The sequence below is a fragment of the Gorilla gorilla genome, chromosome 21 (assembly GCF_029281585.2).
Source record: "Gorilla gorilla gorilla isolate KB3781 chromosome 21, NHGRI_mGorGor1-v2.1_pri, whole genome shotgun sequence".
Lineage (NCBI taxonomy): Eukaryota > Metazoa > Chordata > Mammalia > Primates > Hominidae > Gorilla > Gorilla gorilla.
Genome location: NC_073245.2, coordinates 49,388,905 through 49,414,660, shown reverse-complemented (window position 1 = coordinate 49,414,660; position 25,756 = coordinate 49,388,905). Strand labels below are relative to the sequence as shown.

The 25,756-nt window shown below is 43.8% G+C and overlaps 1 protein-coding gene across 2 annotated transcripts in view; it reads right to left on the bottom strand.

Moving 5' to 3' along the window:
* RPN2 (ribophorin II) overlaps nt 1-25,756 on the bottom strand; it is a 63,247-nt gene that overhangs the window by 22,490 nt on the left and 15,001 nt on the right. For both annotated transcript variants that reach the window (XM_004062112.5, XM_019017050.3), the window contains exons 3-9: nt 20,667-20,762; nt 19,935-20,110; nt 15,202-15,277; nt 14,261-14,395; nt 11,709-11,885; nt 8,981-9,099; nt 5,249-5,354 (exon numbers count right to left, since the gene is read on the bottom strand). In XM_004062112.5, coding sequence (XP_004062160.3) covers nt 5,249-5,354; nt 8,981-9,099; nt 11,709-11,885; nt 14,261-14,395; nt 15,202-15,277; nt 19,935-20,110; nt 20,667-20,762 — 885 coding nt within the window. The remainder of the gene's footprint in view (nt 1-5,248; nt 5,355-8,980; nt 9,100-11,708; nt 11,886-14,260; nt 14,396-15,201; nt 15,278-19,934; nt 20,111-20,666; nt 20,763-25,756) is intronic.

The window sequence follows — 25,756 nt, the reverse complement described above, 5'->3', positions numbered from 1 at the left end:
CATTGCTGGTAGAAATGTAAAATGGTGCAGCTGCTTTGAAAACTTGTTAGTTTCTTGAAAAGTGAAACACCGAGTTACCATATAACACAGGAATTCTATTCCTAAGCATATACCTGAAAGAACCAAAAACAAGTGTTCAAACAAAAAGTTATATACAAATGTTCACAGCAGCATTATTCATAAGAGCCAAAAAAGAGAAATACCTCAAATGTCATTAACTGATAAGTAGGTAAACAAAATGTGATATATCCATACAATGTAATATTATTTTGCCATAAAAAGAAAGTACTAATACATGCTACAACATGGATGAACCTTAGAAGTATTATGTTAAGTGAAAAAACAAAAAAGCCAGACACAAAAGGTAACCTATTGTATGATTTCATTTACACAAAATGTCCCAAATAGGCAACCACAGACACAGAAAGCAGAAAGTAGGAAGAGAGAATGAGGAGTGCCCACTAAAAGATATAGCATTGCTCTCCAGGGTGATAAATATATTCTGGAATGGCATTGTGGCAAGGGTTGCACAAGTCTGTGAAAATACTAAAAACACTGGATTGCACAGTTTTTTGTTTTTTTAGCAGAGACGGGGTTTCACCATGCTGACCAGGCTGGTCTTGAACTCCTGATCTCAGGCGATCCACCTACCTCGGCCTCCCAAAGTGCTGGGATTATAGGTGTGAGCCACTGCGCCCAGGCTTTTTGTTTTTTTGAGACAAGGTCTCACTCTGTTGCCCAGGCTAGAGTGCAGTAGTGTGATCATAGTTCACTGCAGCCTCAAACTCCCGGGCTCAAGGGATCCGCTTGCCTCAGCCTCTCAAGTAGCTGGGACAGGTACATGCCACCATACGTGGCTAATTTATTTTTAAATTTTTGGTAGAGATGGGATCTCCCTGTGTTGCCCAAGCTTGTCTCTAACTCCTGGGATCAAGCGATCCTCCCACCTCAGCCTCCCAAAGTGCTGGGATTACAAGCATGGTGGCTCATGCCCAGCCTGAATTACATACTTTTAATTGGTAAACTTTATGGTATGAGAATTATACCTCAATAAAGCTGTTATTAAATCAATAAATAAAAGCTAAGTCTTGGCCGGGCCTAGTGGTTCACATCTGTAATCCCAGCACTTTGGGAGGCCGAGGCGAGGCAGATCACCTAGGGTCAGGAGTTTGAGACCAGCCTGGCCAACAAGGCAAAACCCCGTCTCTACTAAAAATACAAAAAAATTAGCCAGGCATGGTGGAGTGTACCTGTAATCCCAGCTACTCAGAAGGCTGAGGCAGGAGAATCACTTTAACCCGGGAGGTGGAGGCGGAGGTTGCAGTGAGCCAAGATCGTGCCACTGCACTCCAGCCTGGGTGACAGCGAGATTCCATCTCAAAAAAAGAAAAAAGAAAAAAAAAAGCTAAGTCTGGAAGATGAATTGCCAGAGTTCTGAAGGGCCTGCAATGTGGAAAAACATCTTTAGACCACTCTATCCTTTTCTTCCTCTAAGTAATGTTAAACTGAAACCAAGCACTGAAAAAATAAGATTTAGGCCGGGCATGGTGGCTCACGCCTGTAATCCCAGCATTTTGGGAGGCCGAGGCAGGCAGATCACAAGGTCAAGAGATCAAGACCATCCTGGCCAACATAGTGAAACCCTGTCTCTACTAAATATACAAAAATTAGCTGGGCATGGTGGCGCGTGCCTGTAGCCCCAGCTACTCGGGAGGCTGAGGCAGGAAAATCGCTTGCTTGAACCCGGGAGGCAGAGGTTCCAGTGAGCCGGGATTGCGCCACTGCATTCCAGCCTCGTGACAGAGCGAGACTCTGTTTCAAAAAAAAAAGAATAATAATAATAATAATATTTAGTTTTCACCCATAGGAGTTCTCAGCCCAGTGAAAAAGCAATGCAGGTGGTGGTTCACGCCTATAATCCCACTACTTTGGGAGGCAAAGGTGGGCAGATCGCTTGAGCCCAGGAGTTCGAGAGCAGCCTGGGCAACATGGCAAAACCCAGTCTCTAGAAAAAAATACAAAAATTAGCTGGGCATGGTGGTGCATGCCTGTAGTCCCAGCTACCTGGGAGGTTGAGGTGGGAGGATCACCTGAGCCCAGAAGGTCAAGGCTGCAGTGAGCCATGATCACGCCACTGCACTCCAGCCTGGGTGGTAGAATGAGACCTTGTCTCAAAAAAAAAAAAGAAAAAGAAAAAGAAAAAGCAATGCATAGAAACAAACAATGGTAATATAATGCAGTAAGTACAATTATAGACAGGGTGTAAAATACTACAGCAACAAAAATGAACTTCAGATAGACCGAAGCCTTAAATATAAGGGGGAAAACAACTTTAAAAATGTTCAAAAGACACTGGAGGGCCAGGTGCAGTGGCTCACGACTGTAATCCCAACACGTCGGTGGGCCAAGGCAGGCGGATCATTTGAGGCCAAAAGTTGGAGACCAGCCTGGCTAATATGGCAAAACCCTGTATCTACTAAAAATGCAAAAATTAGCCAGGTGTGGTGGCATGCACCTGTAGTCCCAGCTACTCGGGAGGCTGAGGCAGGAGAATCGCTTGAACCCCGGAGGCAGAGGTTGCAGTGAGCCAAGATGGCACCACTATACTCCAGCCTGAGTGACAGAGCGAGACTCTGTCTCAAAAACAAAAAAAAATAAAAAAAGAAAACATTGGAGAATATCTTTTTGACTTTGGGGTAGCACAGGATTGTTTTAAAGACGATACAAAAAACACAGTCTAGCAAAAAAACTTATATTTTATTTATTTTTTTTTTTTTTTGAGACAGAGTCTGGCTCCATTGCCCAAGCTGGAGTGCAATGGCGCCATCTCGGCTCACTGCGACCTCCACCTCCCAGGTTCAAGCGATTCTCCTGTTTCAGCCTCCCGAGTAGCTGGGATTACAGGCACGTGCCACCACGCCTGGCTGATTTTTGTATTTTTAGTAGAGACAGGATTTTGCCATATTGGCCAGGCTGCTCTTGAACTCCTGGCCTCAAGTGATCCACCTGCCTCGGCCTCCCAAAGTGCTGGGATTACAGGTGTGAGCCACCTCACCTGGCCCTAGGAAAAGACATTTAAATTAAGGCTTCATTAAAATTAAATTTTGTGTTTCAAGAGATGCCATAAAGCAATTCTAGGGGAAGATATCTGATGCGCACAACTAAACATATATCACTCCTAAAAATCAGTAATAAGACTAACAAACCAAAAGAAAACCAGGCAAAGATATAAAACGATTCACTGGAAAGGAAACGTAATTGGCTAATAAATATAAAAAAAGATGTTTAACTTTACCAGTAACCAAGGAAAGACATTAAAACAAAGATACCTTTTCATATGCATCAGATTACTAAAACCTAAAAATACCAAATATTGGTACGAATATGGAGAATAGAGCAATTTGGTGACTGTAACAGCAAAAGAAATGGAAAAGACAATCAGAGGTGGAATCAATAGGACTTGGTAACTGACTAGAAGGTAGAAGTGAAAAGAAAGGAAGGGGTTAAGAACTGTGAGGTATAAGCCTGGCATTTAAGATGGACTCGAAGTACAGGGAAGGAGAGGTTTCAAGAAAAAAACAGAAAAGAAAAAAATAACTTTCCTTTTAATATGTTCAGTTGCAAATAAGTCCTCTTAACATAGGAAACTAACATTAAAAGAATGTGGACTTGAAAGGATCAAGGCATACGCTACAATAGCTTCTATCCATAGTGAACAAACTAAGATCAGATGTCTCATGCTAAAAAGGTCAACACATGAGGTGAAGAGATTCGAGTTCCAGAAAACATCTTCCTTTCTGCCAAACGTTAAATGCAAGTGTTGAATCTACCTATGGGAAGTAATGCCGCATTTTTGAAAAGGTCAAACTTTCTAGCTGTTAATTCTGTCATTAAAAGAAAGCAAGTGTCACAGGAGCCAATTTGAGGAGCTCTCCAAAGGCCAAACCTAGGATAAAATGAGCAACAAGATAAATGAGTCATGGATCACAATGTATATAGTAAAATAAATGTCCATGATGCAATTATTGTAAACATATGAATTATAGAAAATATATTACATTATAAACATGTTATGATAAAGAATTATGATAGTTATAAATAAAATGGGATAAAACACAGTTATTTTCTTACAGCAGAATTCCAATTTTAAAAATGTAGAAGGAATGAAAGAGAAAATCACCCTTTGGCAAACACCACAGTAATAACTATTACAGACAACATCATTACTATACTTACAGAGTCTCAAAGTACCACCCCACAAGACACTTAAATACTAGCAGAAAAACAGCAACTTTACTGCAGAGAAACCCAGCACACAATCACCTTACTCAAGTGATCAAGGTTAACATGACCTGTAATAAGACATATCGACATCATATACTTCTTGTTCTGAGTAGGGCAGAGCATTACTTTTGGGATAGAACTGCGGAAAATGCATGACCTGAATCTGATCATGAAGAAACATCAGACAAACACAAACGGAGAGACATTCTACAAATTGAGAGCCCATCCTCTTCAAGTGTCAAGGTCATGAAAGACAAAGAAACCATCTTAAATTGGAAGTAAGAAAGTAGGAAAATGTGTCACTCATCTTAAATAAACTTCTATCTAAAAAGATTACAATGAAAGCCACCGTGCCAGACGGGGTAAATTTCAATTAGCTGGGAAAAATACTAAGGTGAACTACCTCATTCCCACAAAGCATCAGGTAAATAAGGCTTTCTATCCTTAAAGCTACTTCGATCTTCAACCCAGCTAGAGTTAGCTAAACATCAACACAGTTCATTATGAAAGATTACTGATTTTCTTTTATCCTTTACCCAAATAGCTTCATTATAGTGTTACGTATGTGTCACTTGGTGCTTTTTGTCACCTATTTGGCATCAAGCACTTTTCTAAACCCACCAAAGCCTATCACACAAAACACTTTAAGAGTTTAAGCCTCAGTGGAATTATGGGTGATTTTTATTTTTTCTACTAACTAAATTTCATGTAAGACAGTAATGCTGAATTATAATGGAAAATGAAAAACTTACAAATAAAAGAAAATTCACTATGACCAAGTTCTTGATTTACTGCCTTAGCTACTAAGTCTGTCAAACAGCAAAGACTGAATGCAGCCCTCGCTCCACATAAACGCATTAGCTTGGTTGTAAAGAAAAGTCAATGCACCAGACAATACTGTGTCAATTTGGCCATATCCTTGGATATACTAACATGGCAATGGGAAGGAAAGAAAAACACTTACCTCTACGGTATTTGCAATATACCGGTTGTCACCTTCAACTTTGACAAGGAAGTCATAATAACCACTGGAAAATTTGACGTTCATGAAATTTAGTTCAAAAACATCCCTGTTAAGAATGACAATGGGCTTAGCAAGAACTCAGGTAGGAAAGTCATGGATATAACAAACAGGAGCTACAAAATGTCTCCTGGAGACTGTCCAAGGCTAGCCAACTCCTTACCTTTTTGACTTCCCACCCCACTTGGGCAATCTCGTGCTTCTTTTTTTTTTTTTATTTTGAGACAGGTTCTCACTGTCACCCAGGCTGGAGTATAGTGGCGCGATCACAGCTCACCACAGTCTCAAAACTCGTAGGATCAACTGATCCTCCCACCTCAGCCTCCCTGGTAGTTGGGACAGCAGGCATGCACCATCACGTCCAGATAATTTTGCAGTTTTTTGTAGAGACAGGGTCCTGAGATCAAGTGATCCACCTGCCTCAGCCTCCCAAAGTGCAGGCTGGGGCGTGAGTCACCGTGCCTGACCCTCATGCTTAATCACAGATTGGCATGTGGAGAAAAGTATCTAAGATGAACACCCCTAGGTTTCCAACGTTTTCTTTTCCTTTGTTACTCCCACCACTCCTAAAATTCAAACTCCTGGTAGCTTTCCACAGTGTAATGTAAAATTGAGAAGTTTACAATGTGATCCCAAATATGTTTCACAATGACAACAACAAAAATGTAGAGGAAAATACTCCAAAATGTACAAAGAGGTTGGTGTACAATAGTATAATTGTGGCTTATTTTTTGGTATGATTCCTACCTTTCCGTGTTTTGTGAATTTCTCAAAAAGGACATATCTTACTTTTATTAAAAAATATTTATTTTTATTTTAAAGGGAAAAAAAGGTAGAGAATTCCTTACTCTAACTATATAGTAAAATCTCAATGTCTTTTACCACTCCATTGACACGCCTAAAAATGATTTTGCTTTTTAATTTCACATATTGCCTATGTATCCTTATGATTAAGAAATGCATTTTCTCTCTAAAATTGAAAACTCCTGATCTCAATAACTTATTACCTAATTTAACACTTCAAAAAGTTCCATATAAGGCCAGTGGCTCACACCTGTAATCCTGGCACTTTCGGAGGCCGAGGCAGGTGGGTCACTTTAGGTCAGGAGTTCGAAACCAGCCTGGCCAACATGGTGAAACCCCATTCCTACTAAAAATACAAAAAAAATTAGCTGGGCATGGTGGCGGGTGCCTGTAATCCCAGCTACTTAGGAAGCTGAGGCAGAATTCCTTGTACCTGGGAAGCAGAAGTTGCAGGGAACCAAGATCGCGCCACTGCATTCCAGCCCAGGCAACACAGCGAAACTGTCTCAAAAAAAAAAAAAAAAAAATTCTATACAATTAGCTGGGAAAAACACTAATTCATATAAAAATTGACCCTTAATTTTTTTCTTTTAGAAACAGGTCTTACTATGTTGCCCAGACTGGTCTTAAGCTCCTCGGTTCAAATGATCTTCCTGCCTCAACCTCCAAGTAGCTGGACTACAGGTACCTGCTACTATGCCCAGCTTGACCCTTAGTTTTTTGTTTTTGTTTTTTGAGACAGAGTCTCCCTCTGTCACCCAGGCTGGAGTGATATGGTATGATCATGGCTCACTACAGCCTAGACCTCCCAGCCTCAAGCGATCCTCCCACCTCAGCCTCCCAAGTAGCTGGAACTATAGGCAAGCCACTATACCCAGTAAATTGGGCCTTAGTTTTTAAAAAATTACATAGCAATAATATGCAGCCATTAAAAATCATTGTAAAGGCCAGGCATGGTGACTTACGCCTGTAATCCCAGCACTTTGGAGGCTGAGGTGGGAGGATCACCTGAGGTCACACGCCTATAATCCCAGCCACTCAGGAGGCTGAGGCAGTTCGAGACCAGCCTGGCCAACAGGGTAAAACCCCATCTCTACCGAAAATACAAAAATTAGCCAGACATGGTGGCAGGTGCCTGTAATCCCAGCTACTTAGGAGGCTGGGGCAGAAGAATCATTTGAAGCTGGGAGGTGGAGATTGCAATGAGCAGAGATCACGCCACTACACTGCACTCCAGCCTGGGCAACAAGAGTAAAACTCCGTCTCAAAAAAGAAAAACAAAAAAATTGTAAAAGAATATTTAATCCTATAAAAAAAAGTTTGTGGCACATTGTTACATATAAAGCATACCCTGATTTTTTATTTTTTTTAATAGAGATGGAGCCTCACTCTGTCGCCCAGGCTGGAGTGCAATGGCGCGTTCTCAGCTCACTGCCAACCTCCGCTGCCTGGGTTCAAGTGATTCTCTTGCCTCAGCCTCCGGAGTAGCTGGGAATACAGGCGTGCACCACCACGTCTGGCTAATTTTTTTTGTATTTTTAGTAGAGATGGGGTTTCGCCATGTTGGCCAGGCTGTTCTCCAGCTCCTGACCTCAAGTGATCCGCCCACCTTGGCCCCCCAAAGTGCTGGGATTACAGGCGTGAGCTGCCACACCTGGCCCCCATCTCTAATTTAAAAAAAGGCCGGGCACGATGGCTCACGCCTGTAATCCCAGCACTTTGGGAGGCCGAGGTGGGTGGATCACTTGAGGTCAGGAGTTCAAGACCAGCCTGGTCAACATGGTGAAACCCTGCCTCTACCAAAAATACAAAAATTAGCCAGGCGTAGTGGCACGCACCTGTAATCCCAGCTACTCGGGAAGCTAAGGCAGGAGAATCGCTTGAAGCCGGGAGGTGGAGGTTGCAGTGAGCCGAGATCACACCACTGCACTCCAGCCTGGGTGACAGAGGAAGACTCCATCTCAAAAAATAAATAGATAAATAAATAAAAATTACAGATGGGGTCCTGCTATGTTGCCCAGGCTGGTCTCAAACTCCTGGGCTCAAGCAATCCATCTGCCTCAGTCTCCTAAAGTGCTGGGGTTACAGGTGTGAGCCCCATGCCTGGCCCTTAATTGAATTTTTAAAATTTATTTACATACATAGAAAAAAGACTGTCAAAAAAAAATTATAAAATGTTAGCAAGGCCAGGCACGGTGGCTCATGCCTGTAACCTCAGCACTTAGGGAGGCCGAGGCAGGTGGATCACCTGAGGTCAGGAGTTCGAAACCAGCCTGGCCAACATGGGGAAACCCTGTCTCTACTAAAAATACAAAAAATTAGCCGGACGTGGTGGCGGGCACCTGTAATCCCAGCTACTTGGGAGGTTGAGGCAGGAGAATCGCTAGAATCCAGGAGGCAGAGGTTGCGGTGAGCTGAGATTGCACCATTGCACTCCAGCCTGGGCAACAAGAGCAAAACTCCACCTCAAAAAAAAAAAAAACACAAAACAAAACAAAACAAAAAAAAGTTAGCAAAAGTTCTCTCTGAATGGTAGCATTATGGGTGAGTTATATTTTCTTTTTTTGTGCTTTTCTGTATTTTTCCTATAATAAACATTATTATTTATCAGAAAAAAATCAATAAATATTAAATTTCAAAATAGCTACTTATGTCACAATGACAAGACAGAGCCAACTAGAAATAGAGAATGAAACAGTAAAACCAAATAATCTTCATTTTAAAAATCATTTTCTTATATTCGACTATAGGCTTTTGATACCAGTAGATCAAATTTACCTAACTGGAATGTACTAATCTGTTACACTGGCTGCAGGCTAACTTTCCAAAACAAAGAGGTCAGCGCCCCGCCAAAATATGATCAGGACTTACCCTACAGGGGTGAAGGATGTCTTCTGGAGGACAGTGGCTCTGGAAGCAACAGATTTAGCATGTTCTAGTTTAACAGTGGCCTGAGTCAGAGGCTGAGACAGAACATTGGTGACTTGCAACTGGAAATAAATAAAAAATTATTTGTTACAACAAAGGCTACAGGAGCAGAGAATTTTGTTTCTGGGGTGCTTTATCTACAGGTTGTAAGCTCTGCAGGAGAGCAAATCCCCTGCTTCGGGAAATCTTGGCTGACCTTGGGCCTGCTGCCTAATCCTAAAGTGGATTATTACAGGCGTGAGTCACCACACCTGGCCAATATATTGCCTTCTTTCTGATTCCCTATTCTATCCACTCTACTACAGAATCTTTAAAAGAATTTATCAGACTGGGCATGATGGCTCATGCCTATAATTGCAGTGCTTTGGGAGGCTGAGTCAGGAGGATCACTTGATGCCAAAGAGTTCAAGAACAGCGTGGGCAACACGGCAAGACCTCATTTCTACCAAAAAAAAAAAAGTTTTTTAAATTAAAAAATTAGCTGGGCATGGTGGCATGTACTTGTAGTCCCAGATACTCAGGAAGTTGAGGCAGGAGGACTGCTTGAGCCCAAGAGTTAGCATGAGCTATGATTGCGCCACTATACTCCAGCCTGAAAAACAGAGCGAAACCCTGTCTCTGAAAAAGAAAAATAAAAATGTCTCAGCTAGACTGGGTGCAGTGGCTCATGCCTGTAATTGCAGTACTTTGGGAGGCCGAGATGGGAGGATTGCTTAAGGCCAGGAGTTTGGGACCAGCCTGGGCAATACAGTGAGACCCCGTCTCTACTAAAAAAATTAATAAATAAATCAGCCAGAAAAATACTTTAGAATGGTATCAGCAATGGGAAAATTAAAGAAATATGGATAATATTAATAACTATCATTTGTTGAAAGTCAACTATATGCATATACCAGGCTAGGCCCTTTACATACATTCTCCTATCAATTGTACGACACAGATAGAATAATCCTTATTGCACAGGTGAAGAAACAAGCCACAAGAGGTTAAGGGACTGCCAAAGGTCACATGGCCAGTTAAGCAGTTGAGCCAGGGCTCAAACCATCTATTTAGCTTCAGAGTCAATTCTTTTTCCACGTTGTTCTCTTAGCCCCTCTTGACTCACAGGAAACTATGTTACTCAGGTTACTTTCTACCCAAGTCTTTGTTGAGGGTATATGAGTTGTATGTAGGGAGAAAATGGGCAATTTTGAAGAACAGGGTACTTGCTCAGGAGGATATCTGCAGGGGCCACCAAAGTAGAACTAATGGGACAGACAGGACTGTCCTAAGTGGAAACCCAACACTTAGACATAAATAAAATGCTAATTTCTCATGAAGATCTTAGCTTATCACTGGTTCCCAAACAACAGCAACAAAATGCCTCATTTGAGATAAAAGTTCTAAGCATATTCAAGATCTGTGCATGTGCTCTGTTCAAAGAGTTAACACAAAGGAGAAGTCTATGCTTACTGCTGAGTGAAAGGGAGGACTGTGCTATAAAGAGGCAAAAAGATATCCCATCAGGACCAGGGAAAAAGAGAACTGATCACCCATAAACACCAGAATTGACTGAGAATTAAAACAGCTGTCGTAAAATAACATATTTAGAAAATTTGGGTACTGGAGGAAGCCTACACTGCAGTGGGCCATGATCGCGCCACGGCACTCCAGCCTGCGCGACATAGCGAGACCACGTCTCAAAAAAAACCAAAACAAAACCAAAAAAATATGAAAAAGAAAGTTTGGTATTGGGAAGTGCATTTTAGATGCAAGACTTCTCTATACATCTGGAGTTATAGACCTAGAAATGCAATATTCCTGCACTTACTGAAAGCCTGTATTTTTTTTTTTTTTTTTTTTTTTTGAGACAGGGTCTCACTCTGTCACCAGCCTGGAGTGCAGTGGTGCAATCTCGGCTCACTGCAACCTCTGCCTCCCAGGTTCAAGCGATTCTCCTGCCTCAGCCTCCTGAGTAGCTGGGACTACAGGTGTGCGCCACCACGCCCTGCTAATTTTTGTATTCTTAGTAGAGATGGGGTTTCACCATGTTGGCCAGGATGGTCTCAATCTCTTGACCTCATGATCCGCCTGCTTCAGTCTCCCAAAGTGCTGGGATTACAGGCGTGAGCCACAGTACCCGGCCAAGCCTGTACTATTTAAAATCCTCTAGGGAGAGGCCAGGCACAGTGGCTCATACCTGTAATCTCAGCACTTTGGGAGGCTAGGAGTTCAACGCCAGCCTGGCCAACATGGCAAAACCCCATCTCTACTAAAAATACAAAAATTAGCTGGGCATGGTGGTGTGTGCCTGTGATCCCAGCTACTTGGAAGACTGAGGCACAAGAATCACTTGAACCCAGGAGGTGGATGCAGCAGTGAACCAAAATCATGCCACTGCTCTCCAGCCTGGGTGACAGAGCAAGACTCTGTCTCAAAAAAAGAAACAAAAATTAAAATTAAAAATCCACGAGGGGAAAAAATTTTTTTTAATAGATTTGAAGGGTTCTGTGGCTAGTTCACCGAGTGGTCATGTCTCCATTTCAAGGCTCAGGGAAATGAGCCTTGCCCTCCATTTAATGGGTATGTCCTTGTAGGGGCTGTAATTGGCTGTGACCATAGTCCAGATTTCTGAAAGCCTTCCACTAGGAATGACAATCAGAGGGGCACACTTTGGGCATGGATGTCTTACCCGCAAGATAGCCTGTTCATGAGTGTCGGAAGCAGAGCCCTCAGGCACAACCACAACTGGCACGTGGTAGCGATTATGGGAGAGCACAGCAGCCGCAGAGGCCACGCTGAAGGCTTCGGAGAGGGACTCGAAGTTCTTCTTGCTGAAGATCGCGTTCATCAGCTGGATGACCTGATCCTGAAAGAAATGCGAAATGCAGCTGTTTCTCTTCCTCTGCTGGGAAGGTGGGAGGGCCACTGCTGTAGAGGAAAGTCACCCTTATCTGTTTCGGGTGTTCACATGGGAGGTCTTTTGGTCAATGATCCAAATTCGTAGATGGAGAAAACGCAAATATTCTGCATTTAAACTTAGAACTTGGATGTGGTTGTTTTTTTTTCCATCTTCCTTTATAAACTGAAATTCATGATTTGTCAGTTATTTAATAAGTGCTTACTATACAGGCCAGGTGCGGTGGCTCACGCCTGTAATCCCAGCACTTTTGGAGATCAAGGCAGGTAGATCCCTTGAGGTCAGGAGTTCGAGACCAGCCTGACCAACATAGTGAAAAACCCCAACTCTACTAAAAATACAAAAATTAGTCAGGCATGGTGGCATGCGCCTGTAATCCCATCTACTCAGGAGGCTGAGGCACGAGAATTGCTTGAACCCAGGAGGTGGAGGTTGCAGTGAGCCAAGACCGCGCCACTGCACTCCAACCTGGGCGACAGAGAAAGACTCTGTCTGAAAAAAAAATCATAATAATGCTTACTACACAAATGCCGGGTACTTGCAGATAACTACTGAGATAGGAAACTATATTATGAAATATATATAATAGTAATTATTTGTTAATGTCTATATATGCCAGGCATCATGATAGGTGCTTTACATGCATTAACTCAAATTTTGACAAAAACTATAAAAGATTGCTATTATCAATGTTTCCCAAAAAATGAAACTGAGGCTAAAGGAGGCTAAATAACTTCTGCAAGTTACCACAACAACATTAGCAAGACCAACATTCAAATGTAGGACTGTTTGTCTCCAAAGTCCTTCTACAAGAAAATCTGTTCTTTCCTGATTCTCATTATCCTCTCAGCTAAGCTACCTTTCCTCCCAACCTACTTGTAAGTAGTACATTGAGGCAAAGTTTTTATTTATAAGACCAAACTTTATAGCTAAAATGTACATTAAAAAGAAACTAAAATAACTCTCCATTAAGAACTAATGGGCTGCTTAGAGGAGAAAACTAAAAGCAATTTTTTAAAAAAGTGGAACCTAAAAGGCATTATTAAAATTCTGGAGGTTATTTGCTTAGGAGGAAACATTTTCCCCTTCAATCAGTTTTGTTTTTTAAAATCTACCATCCAACAAAAGGGCTCTCTTGTTCCTGACAGTGTTATTCACAGTCAACATGAAAGAATTTTCTTTAATTGGACCAATTACAATTTTCCATCACTACTCTGTTGACACGTTAAAATGGGTGACTGTTCACCAGAATTGTTTTGTCAAAAGCAGTGACAGCGAAATTACTCCAGCCAAGTACCTGGTTAGCAGCAGCTTGGAAATAAAGGAAGAAAATGTTTAAGTTGTATAAGTACAATATCATTAATTCATCTACTTTACTGTGTATAGGACAATCAGCAAACAATCTGTACCCTAAGACCCCACACTCTTGCAATTTCACCCATAACAGAAATTAAAAGGGAGTATATTTCTAGACCTCCTACACTTAGGACAAAGGAAGAGACACAAAAAGAATGCAAACACATGAATAACTTATTTGACCACACGGAGGAAATATGAAATTAATTCCAATTATCCAAGACAGATAACTATTTACTTAAAGAAACTTGGCACAAAACTCATAATGCATAAAGAAATGAAAATTCTCACTTAAAACCCAAATCTCTCCTCCTAAAATTTAAATAAAAGCAGCTTGTATTTTAAGTACTTTAGATTAAGGGCTGGTAACTTCTCACAAACAAGGGGTACAAAGACGGTCCTACTCAAAAAGGCTTCCCACATGCATTCCAACTAAAGATTCTTTCAGGTTCACAACCTCCTCTTGAGAAAAAGAATGAACTCTTGGCGGATGTGTGATAGACACACATGCCTCTCAGTGAACTATGTCCATCAGCAAAGATTAGCTAAGATTTAGCCGTTGCTGAGGATAAGGGGGAAGGGAGGAGAAGCAATTGTGAGCCCAGAGAAGGATTTGAATGGGCCACCAGAGTGGAAAGCATTCAGGCGACAAGCAGAAAAGGGTACCGGGAAGAAAGGGAGATGAAACAGGAGTAATACACGTGGCTTCCTTGATACTACCTCGTGACATGTACATACCCCATTTAAAGCAAGTGTGGTTTGTTTACACGTCTATCTCACTAGCAACCCATTTCTTGAAGACAGGCATTACATCTTTCTATTTCTCATTCTTAATCCCTAACCCAGGACACTGAGTGACAGCATCCCAAGGTACTGTCTGAACATTCCTCTCTGATAAAAGCCATCCTTAGCAGATAACAGCTGATGACCCCTTTGGGTTTCATGCCTGAAAATTGTTAGATGGGTACCTCCTTAATGGATGGCTCAGTCCCCACATGATCCATGAGCTTGTAGGTGGCAGCCACAAATAACGCTGTTGTTTCCAGTCCTTCTTCAAACTGGAGATACACGCCCCCGAGTTCATCCAGGCGAGCAACAAGGTCCTGCCATAACAAAACAGAAATATGCTGGATGTCAAGTAACAGCAGAAATGAGATGCGCGAACCACTGTCAACCCCACTGCAGACAGCTTCGTGACATCTCTCACTCTAAATCTGAAGACCATCTCAGTCACTTAATACTTTCTCAAAAATGGTGCTTAGGCAGAGTAAAGTATATCAAACAGACATTTGAGGAGAGCACTATCTTCTGCAGTTTTGGGAGGGCTCCTTCCTTGGCCCCTTGTATGCAGGCCCAAGCCCAGGAGTCATGGCACAGAACGCACCAGCTGCTTTGGGTGGAAAGCCAGTGGGCCAGGCTGCTGTGCACCCAGGAAGTATCATGACACAGATGGAGTCCGTGGCCATCCATTTGAATACAACCTACAAAGCACAGCGTTTCCCAGAATTTCTTAATGCTCCAAAAGACAAAGAGAGACATACTGCTCTCCTAGGCAACATGACTAGGCAACCAACATGCCTGTGAAGCATCCAGTGAGAACACCATCAGGACTGCTTGTCACCCCTGCCAGGCAGTCCATGACAGAGGTCCCAGAGGAGCATGATATTCTGGGCAAAGGCAAGGATAGAGCAATAATAAAAACCACAGTCACCACATCCTGAGGACCTATTATGTAATAGGCACAAATATTCCTCAGGACACAATACCTTAATACAAAGAACACAAGTGTGCCATGGACATAAGAAGCAATGTAACCTGTAGTAACAGATCATGCATGGCTATCTGCAAGATTCTTCTGCAGAGTGTCAAAGACAGGAGCTGGGAGATGCCTTTGGCAAAAGATTCACACCTCAATCTCCTCCACGATGCTCCTCAGGTCAGCCTGCTGGGACAGGTGGGATGCTGTCTGCAGAGCCTGGACCGTTCTGGAAGGTAAAGAGTAGAACCCCAATGAATGGCAAGTCTTGTTTCATCCACTCACCCCTTCCCGTACTTGGACACTTTCACAAATATCCTACTCTTGTTCTTTAGAAGTACAAGTTGGTCTCAGCTTTAAGGAGTTTACTTATAATCCAGTTAGGACAGGTGTCACAAAACCTGGAAAAGATCATCACAGCTGAGAAGGCAACCCAGGCAACAGAACTGGCAAGAAGAACCGTGGGCATTGGGCTGGGCGCAGTGGCTCACGCCTGTAATCCCAGCATTTTGGGAGTCTGAAGCAGGCAAATTCCTTGAGCCCAGGAGTTCAAGACCAGCCTGGGTAAGATGGTGAAACCCCATCTCTACTAAAAATACTAAAAATGAGCCAGGTATGGTAGCGTGTGCTTGTAGTCCCAACTACTTGGGAGGCTGAGGCCCAGGAAGCAGAGGTTGCAGTGAGCCACTGCACTCCAGCCTGAGCAATAGAGTGAGACCCTGTCTCAGAAAAAAAAAAAAGATTGAAGCAAAATTCACATAAAATTAACCATTTTAAAAAGCAAACAATTCAGGGGTGCTTACTACATTCACAATGTTGTGCAACTACCACCTGTCTAGTTCCCAAATATTTCCATCAGTCTAAAATAAAACCCATTGGTTGAGCACGGTGGCTCACACCTGTAATCCCAATACTTTGGGAGGCCGAGGCAGGAGGATCACTTAAGCCTGGGGGTTCGAAACCAGCCTGGGCAATACAGTGAGACCTCATCTTTACAAAAAATTTAAATATTAGCTGGGCATGGTGGCACATGCCTATAGTCCCAGGTACTCAGGAGGCTGAGGTAGGAGGATCACTTGAGCTAGGGAGGTTGAGGCTTCAGTGAGCTGTGATTGCACCACTGCACTCAGCCTAAGTGACAGAGTGAGACCCTGTCTCCAAAAAAAATAGATAAAACCCACCGAGCAGTTTCTCCCCATTGTGTCTCCCCTTAGCCCTCAGCAACCAGCAATCTATGTTCTATCTCTACGGATTTGCCTATTCTGCTATTTCATAGAAATGGAATCATACAATCTGTGTCCTTTTATGTCTGGCTTCTTTCACTCAACAGAATGTTTTCAAGGCTCATCTATGTTGTAGCATGTATCTGCACTTCATTCTTTTTTATGGCTTATTCATATATTTTTATCTATAATTCTGGAAGATAAGCTTTTTAAGATGGAACATGATAGATGTATACATGTAAGACTCATGAGATTCTATTATCTTAATGCAGATAATTTGGAAAATATAAATGGTGCTTTTCTGGGTGAAACTGGGAGAGGAGAGGCCCCCTGGTGGTTAAACAGACTGCTGCTTCCACCCCGAATGGTTTCCTAATTCCTAAGAGATGACTGGGCCCTTGTGTAAAACCACCACTTATCAAGTCAATATGTCAGGGAATGTAGAGCAAGAATCTGTCTGCTTATGTCAAGAACATAACAATTTAGATTCTCTCCATGGGAAACTCATTCCATTAAGATGACAAGTTGGAAAACAGCAGAGTCGCAATTTACAGAGAGACAAGCCCCAGAGTATTCAACGACACCTATGGGATGCTTGCTGTTATCATACACTTGAGAAAATGAAACCTGAATTTCCAAACAAGACAAAAATCACACATCTGCCCGTGATAAACGCTGTGCTCAGAAAAGGCAGTTAAGATAGCCTAGAAAGAACTTCTCAATTAAGATATCATTTTTTTCTCTTTGGAATGAGAGAGTGCCGTGCTGGTAACAACCTCAGAAGTTTTAGAATGAAATTAATCCATTGAGTTTTAGAAAGTTTTGTCACTGGCTTTAATTACTTATTCCCCAGCCAGCAATTTCTTTTTCTCTGGAGCATAGTACTGTATTCGAACACTAAGAAAGCAGATCTTATCTTGCTAATATATAGCAGATGATTCAGAGAAATTGATTTATGACAGACTACAATGAGATCTTCTCAGGTGGTTCATTCAAACCTACAAGTATATTCTTTTTTTCCATTCAAGACAAGTTTACAAACATACACTTCCTAGAAAAAGCCCATTTAAATATAGAAGGCCCATTCAGAAGAGTTCTAATTTATATCAGCTTGCCTTTAATAGGGCAAATTAGTAGTAATATAAGGCAACCTACCAGTTGGATTTCACAATGACCCTACGAGACATTCTCCAGGTTTGCATATGAGAACACTGAGGTTTAGGTGACCTAAACAACCCACTCATGGTCACAGAGGCTGAGTAGAAGAATGGATTTGAACACAGTTCTTTCTGCTCCAAAGCGTATGTTCTTCCTACCTATAAGCTTTCTACAAGACAACAGAAACACAAAAGTATAGTTTCATCCTTTATTAACTCCGTTGGGTACAGACCATGTGCCAGGCTCTCTAAGCACTGCAAGTAAAGCTTATGGCTGGGTGTGGTGGCATGTGATTATTATAGTCCCAGCTACTCAGAAGGCTAAGGTGGGAGGATCGCTCAAGCCCAGGAGTTTGAGGTTGTAGTGAGCTTTAAATACGATCGCATTGCACTGCAGCCTAGATGACACAGTGAGACCCTGTCTCAAAAAAAAAAAAAAAAAAGCTTATGACCTAACATACAAATAACAACAACGAAGGAAGTAACAAACTCTCTAAGAAGGGGGACCTGTTTGGTAGGGACCTAACAAACAAATGGTCCAGAAAAGGAACTCCGTTTCCTACACGCCCACCAAGAACCAGGCACTGCGCTAGGGTCTTCACACCTATCATCTCACTTAATCCTGTCAGTTGCTTTGATGTAAGAATTATGGGTTTCATTTTAAAGGCAAGGCTCAGAGAAGTTAGAAATTTGGCCAAAGTCAGACACAAGGAATGAAATAGCTGGTGTTCAAATCTAAGTCTGTCTGACTCCAAAGTGGACGTAGTTCCCTTGTACTTCTTCCTGGGGTTCTGGGGTTTTGAGGAAGGGGATTTTCCCTTCTGCTTGGAGGGAAATGGGAATTTTTTCTGTAGAAGGTAGCATCAAAGTAAGACACAGGCACTAACAGTGGCATCATGGCATGAGATGATGGTGACTGGAGAAGCATTCCCCATGAGGGATTAAAAGCAGATATCAAAATATGTCACCTGAAATCAAAGGCCCAAAAGGGCCAAGCACTGGACAAAGTGTGTACAAAATGTCAGCCCTAGAGTCACTGATGATTGACCATGTGAATATAGGGAGGGTGTGAGGAGGACAGAGAGGGAATGTCAATTGCCTGTGAACCCTGTCTTTAACAAAGCTTTAAGTTTAGAGAAAATCTGGTTGTTAGCAAAAAAACAAAAAACAAACAAAAAAACCTGGGAAACAATCTCACTGTTTTGAAAGGGGGAATTGGTATCGCCAACCTCTTGCTAAACAACGAACAGGATTCCAGAAAGGTACTCCACACCCTCCTTCAGGGTTTGCAATTAAATGGTGAACACAAATAAAATAACAAAAAAAAAATTATTGTTTTAAAGGAGCAGTTTAAGTGTTAAAAAAAAAAAAATTACAACCGGCCTGGACAACACAGACAGGCCCCATCTCCACTAAAAACTAAAAAAATTAGCCAGGCAGCCGGGCGCTGTGGCTCACGCCTGTAATCCCAGCACTTTGGGAGGCCAAGGCAGGTGGATTGCTTGAGGTCAGGAGTTCAAGACCTGGCCAACATGGTGAAACCCTGTCTCTACTAAAAATACAAAAATTGGCCAGGCGTGGTGGCGCGCCTGTAATCCCAGCCACTGAAGACGCTGAGGCAGGAGAACTGCTTGAACCCGGGAGGCGGAGGTTGCAGTGAACTGAGATCGCGTCACTGCACTCTAGTCTGGGTAACAGAGTAAGACCATGTCTCAAAAAAAAAGAAAAAAATTAGCTAGGCATGGTAGTTTGCACCTGTAGTCCAGCTACTCGGGAGGCTGAGGTAGGAAAATCACTTGAGCCCAGAGTTCAAGGCTGCAGTGAGTTTGATCATACCATTGCACTTCAGCCTGGGTGACAGAGTGAGATCCTGTCTCTAAATAAATAAAAATTTAAAACTACATATATTATCACTTAAGAGCTTAGCAAAAAACACCCTGAAGTTACAATATTTCCATTTATAACAAATAGGAAAGGTGCTTCTCCTTCACCTAAGCCTTTTGCAGAGTAGTAGAGTCTGATTCCTAGAATACTCCACCCTCTGAGCAACCACCTCACCCACCAGATGCTGTCTTTCACAACTTCCAGGGATCCTGAGAGCCCCCACTTTGCAGAGCCTCCACTGCCAACATGTCATCCTGTCCTAGCCAAGCCTCAACAAGACATGCAGCACGTGGCTCCTTCTCAGTTATCTGCCCTTGCTCTAGCCCTCCAACCGCACAAGGCAACTGGATCTCTAGGTGGTGGTGTGCTCATGCTCTGGCTCAGCACTTGCCTTCTGTCTGCGAGGCTTGCAGAGGACTGTGTCCATGTGAGCTCCACGAGGACACAGACCTTACCTGCCTTCATGCAATCATGTCTGCGGTGCCTTGCAGAGCACCTGGCACACGGAAGTATTTACTGGAAGTACTTGCCCAGAAAGTATTTGCTGAACCAATGAATGAGCCCTCTTAGGATAGGACCCGAGACAAATGAAGCCTGAGAAATGCTCGAGATGACAACTCACGCCAGCACAGTCTCCTCCTTGCTGAGACGAGCAGTAAGGGCACTGAGTGCTTCTTGGGATGCCAAGGGAAGGCCAAAGCCACTTAGAGCTGCAACTGCATGGTAGATCTGGGTAACAGATGAGTCCTCACTGACAGCTGCCAGAAGCAGATCTTTGGTCTCATTTGAAATAGAGATCTAAGAAAGAATTGGCAGACACAGAGTTTCAGAACAGGTCTTGGCAATTTGTGGCAGGCATGGCAAAGACAGAATGCGGAGCAGCTGCCAAAGTCACCTCCGCCTCGCACACGCTCATCCCCCTCTAATCCCCAGACACCAGGATGAAATGTTTGCAAAACTTCGGTACAACACTCCCATCTGAAAAGATGCTGACAAGTTACCTTTCTACTTATATGGTTCTCCTACGTTCAATAATATGACTTCCAGAAACCTCGTGTGGGGGTACACTTTGAACATTTTTACGTGTTAAAGGAAGATGGAAAGGAAAAAATCAAGACCTACCAGAAGAAAAGCAAAAACTGTACAAAAAGGTTATTTAAAACCCTTGAAAAGTAAAAACTTAGGAGAAACATAAACTATACTTTCTTAAGGAAAAAAAAATCACAGGAATGGAATTCCCACTCGCAATAATGGACTCTCATAATTAAAAAAAGGATGTTTGACATGACTCCTCCCCTTTAAAAATGCACTTTAAATAGTTAAAGTCATTGTCAGCGTAGGAACCCGGACTCACCTCACATCCTGAGAGGGCCTGGCTGGCCTGGGCGGCGTAGAAGAGGGAATCCACATTGCTGGGATCAAGGTTAGATCTGATGTAGGTACATGCTTTCTACACAGGGGGGAAAAGTCAATGTTAAGTGGTGACACATGTAGTGAACCAGGAAAAGCAAAGGCGTTTTTAGATAACATTCTCAGCCTTTATAGATGGCTTAAGGAATGAGCTACATGAATTTAGTTAAGTAGTTACTTTCCATAGGACACGGTATTACCCAAAATTGCTCACTTCGTACAAAGAGCAATAAGCCTGAAGGCACTTGAGTCCTTCCAAACCTTAGAAAGGAAAGAAGGAAACCACTTCCCGGATCACCTGTCTGGCCATGGACTGTGCTGGGTATTTAGGGAGCTCTTCCTTTTAACAACATGATCCTTTGGTAGAGATTATCACTATCCCCATTCACCTGAAAAAGAAACTGGGGCTTGAAATTGGCAAGTAATCTGATGAAGGTGACAAAGCTACCAAGTGGCAGTCTCTTCTGTTTCCAACTTTACTGGCATCTCCACTTAGATGTCACCAAGCCAAGTCAGGCTCAACAAATCTAAAATGAGCTTAATGCTGGGTGCAGTGGCTCACATCTGTAATCCCAGGCCTTTGGGAGGCTGAGGCAGGAGGACTGCTTGAGCTCAGGAGTTGAGACCAGCCTGGGTAACATGGTAAGACCCCATCTCCACAAAAAATTCAAAAAGTAGCAGAGCAGGTGGCGCATGCCTGTGGTCCCAGCTACCTGGGAGGCTGAGGTAGGAGGACTGCTTGAAGTTGAGGCTGCAGTGAGCCATGTTCATGCCACTACACTCCAGTCTGGGAGACAGAGCGAGACCCAGTCCCCCAAAAAAATAAAAATAAAAAATAAAATGAGCTTAAAACCTTCTATTTCTTCACCAGCACTTCCCAGCTCATGCACAGGTAACACCATGCATCCAGCAACCCAAACCAGAAACACGGGAACCATCCTTGACTTTTCCCCACCCCTCCAAGCCTATCAAGTCTACCTCTTTTTCATTTCTCAGGCCCAGTCCCGCCTCTGGTTTCTGTCACTGCCTTACAGCAGGCCCTTGCCATTTCTCACCTACATTGTCCCAGTCAGTCATCTCCTAAGCGGTCTAAAGCCATGCAATCCATTCTGCACACTGCTTCAAGACTGATCTTCACAAAATACAAGTGTAACCATGTTGCTTTACCTTCAAAACCCTTCAGTGGTTCCCTATTTTTCTCAGACAAGATCCAACTTCTGACACAGCATGAAATGCCCTCAAGACTGACCCTCCCTCTCCATGCTGCCTTCATCACCATAGCCCTAACTCCAACTCCAAAATCTTACCCTCTAGCCTCCTGCAGCTATACCACGCTCTCGCCATTTGACGTGTTTGACCCTGCTACCCACCCTGCCGGGAGCACCTTTTCCTTGTCCTTCCTGCCTGCCAAACCAGGTCCTATCTTCAACTCTGCTCAGATGTTCACCTCTTCCTGAAAGTCCTCCCAGGAGGGCCAGCTATCCACCCTCTCAAGTTCTCCCCCAAAGCACGTACCACACTGCACTTACTAGTTCCCCCAGTGACTAGTGGCCCAAGATCAGGGACTTTGCCGAATGCCCATCACAGTGACTGGCACAAAGGAAGCACATCACAAAATCGCCAAGCCCCTGCTACTACGACTCTCCTCGACTCCAAGAAACAGTATCAAATCAATAGACTGCCAATATTTTGGCTGAAGTAATATAAAATTCAGCTATTCAAAAAGATGTGGTAATAATAACAGTTAAAAGTGGGTGCTGGCTGGGCACAGTGGCTCACGCCTGTAATCCTAACACTTTATGAAGGTGAGGTTGGAGAATCGTTTGAGGCTGCAGTGAGCTGTGATTACACCACTGCAGTCTGGCATGGGTGGCAGGGCAACATCCTGTCGCAAAAAAAAGGAAAAGGCTGGGCGCGGTGGCTCACACCTGTAATACCAGCACTTTGGGAGGTCGAGGCGAGCAGATCACAAGGTCAGGAGATCGAGACCATCCTGGCTAACACGGTGAAACCCCATCTCTACCAAAAACACAAAAACAAAATTAGCTGGGCGTGGTGGTGGGCACGTGTAGTCCCAGCTACTCGGGAGGCTTGAGGCGGGAGACTGGTGTGAACCCGGGAGGTGGAGCTTGCAGTGAGCCAAGATCGCGCCACTGCACTCCAGCCTGGGCGACAGAGCGAGACTCCGTCTCAAAAAAAAAAAAGGCGGGGGACTGGGCGCGGTGGCGCTCACCTGTACTTCCAGCTACTCAGGAGGCTGAGGCAGGAGAATCCCTTGAACCCGGGAGGCGGAGGTTGCAGTGAGCCGAGATCGTGCCACTGCACTCCAGCCTGGACGACAGAGTGAGACTCCTCTCCCACCAAAAAAAAAAAAAAAAGCGCGGGGTGCTCCTGGAGAGTAGGACAGGGTGGAGGGCAAGGGCAGCACGCTGCCTTTCACTAACAGCTATTTTGTATTGTCCAATGTTTTACTGTGTGTACATGCTACTCCAACCAAAGCATTTTTTTAATTTTATGAATGAAATTTAAATAAGAGTCTCAAAACAAATGAGTTTCAACCAGAAGTTTTAAAGAAGCCAGAGAGAGAAAGGAAACAAACAAAATACTTCACTTTGCATCAATTAGGGATCTGAAGAGAATAAGTAAAGCTGCTCAAGGAGTCCAAGCAGGGGAATGCAAAGAAGCTGAAAATGTGTGCTTTGTCGCCATCTGGTGCTTTAACAATGGAACGACAACACTGGAGACCCCAAAACAATGACTACCTCTACTTCTACCTCTATCATTACCTCTTTCTGAGCACTTAAAATGTGTCAAACGCTGTTCTAAGTGCTTTATGGGCATTTCTCATTTAATCCCCAATCTATCTCATGGATCAGGCACTCTTATTACCTTAAGTTTACAGGTAAGAAAACTGAGGCATTATAAAGGCAAAGTAACTTGTCCAAAGTCACTCAGCTTTTAACTAGGGGAACTAGAATTCCCTGGCTCCAGAAGAGCCTGGCTCTGGTGTCTGAGCTATAAAACCTCCACTTCTCAAGAGCCCACTAAAAACAATCTATTCTGGAGTAAGACAAGCATCATTCCTACACTTTGCAAAGACAAATCAAGGTAAACCAGTCCAGTGTTCAGTGGCTTCAAAGCCCAAGATGTTGACGGCAGAGTTTACACAGCAGCAGAAGCAGGGACACCTCCCAGAACATGCTCAGCCTGCTCAGTGAACCCACCCAGTGCTGAGGCTTCAGCCAGCTACTGTCGGGGGACTGGAAACTCTGACTCCAGCTGCCCTCCAACGTTCTAGACTCATCTTCCCGACTGAAGGCTGAAAACTGCCCCCTAAATGTCCACCCCCGATCTGCTTGCTTCCAACTTTCTGTGCTAATACCCCAATTAATCAAACACCCTCTTGAGCAAAGAACACCAGTGCTTTCTTCCATCATAGGTTTTCCCCTACAACTCCCTGAACCTAATCAAATACGGAGGCCTATATAAAAGACAGCAAATCTCTCTCATCTGCCCTCCCCTCCCCTATTTCCTCCATAAACAGCTCCCCGCTACTCTGGCTGCCTCTCAGACTGTGCTTTGTCATCTCTTCAGACTTTGTTACTGTGATGTGCTGCCCAGGCACACACTGGCTGGGGCCCCACGCCAGACCCTTTCTAACCGGGCCCGCTTTTCCCCAGGTGCTTTTCACTGCACTTCCCCACCCACCTCTGCTCCAGTTGCACAAGCACCTCACTGCCCCAAAGCACAACAAGCACTTGGAAGCCTCCAGGCTTTGTACACCCTGTCTCTCCATCTGGAAGCCCATTACCTCATCAATTCAACTTCTCCTATAATGTATTAACAAAACTCAAGACTTATTTTAAAATACAACTTCCTGGCTGGGCGTGATGGCTCACGCCTGTGATCCCAGCACTTTGGGAGGCTGAGGCGGGTGGATCACCTGAGGTCAGGAGTTCGAGACCAGCCTGACCAACATGGTGAAACTCCATCTCTACTAAAAATACAAAAATTAGCCAGGCATGGGGGTGTGCACCTGTAGTTCCAGCTACTTGGGAGGCTGAGGTAGAAGAATCGCTTGAACCTGGGAGGCGGAGGTTGCAGTGAGCCGAGATCGAGCCACAGCACTCCAGCCTGGGCGACAAGAGCGAAACTTTCAAAAAACAACAACAACAACAACAATTTCCCTCAACCCTTCTCTCCCCTCCAGTGCCACCTTCTTTCTTCCCACACAGCCACACTGCTCCAGTCTTCATGTCCTCACCTCCACTCATTCCAATTTGGCTTCTGCCCCCAGCAGGCCAGTGGCAACCTCCAAATTGTCGAAGCAGAGCACATTTTCCAGTGCTCACTCCTCAACAATGGACAGACCGATCACGTCCTCACTGGGAAGCATGCGCACCCGAAGCCTTCTGGGATGCCACCGCACCCTGCTGGGTCTCCTACTTCTCTGGCAGCTCCTCCCTCAGTTTTGAGCTCTCCTGCTGTTTCTCAGCTCCTAGGCCCGGCTCTCATCCCACCACCCCCTGCCTCCCTAGGCCATCCCATCCATGCCCATGGCTTCATCCCAAAATTCTATGCAGATAATTCTCAGACCCGTACCTCCAGCCCAGACTTCTCTCAACAGCCACTTACATGACTCAAAGGTATTTCAAGCTCACCATGGTAAAGACCAAATTCGTGATCTTTCCCAGACAAACCTCATTGTCTTCCTGTGTTGCTATCTCATGGAATGGCCCAACTACCCATCCATGCAGCAGAAGCAGAAAGTCCAGGCATTATCTTTTGTACCCCTCCTGCATTCAATCTTGCCCTGTAGCCCCCGCTATAGTCTGTCTTCCAAAAAGCAAGAGAGAAGTCTTTCCAAAATGCAAGGTGAATCACGATACTAGCTATTTAAAATCTATTGCTCATTGGAAACAGATCAGAACTCTTCCTATGTGGGCCGAGGCACTGTGGCTTGGCCCCAGCCTGCCTCACTCCTCTCCCTCCCTCCCACTCTGTTCCACACACCTCCTCCTTTCAATCTCAAAT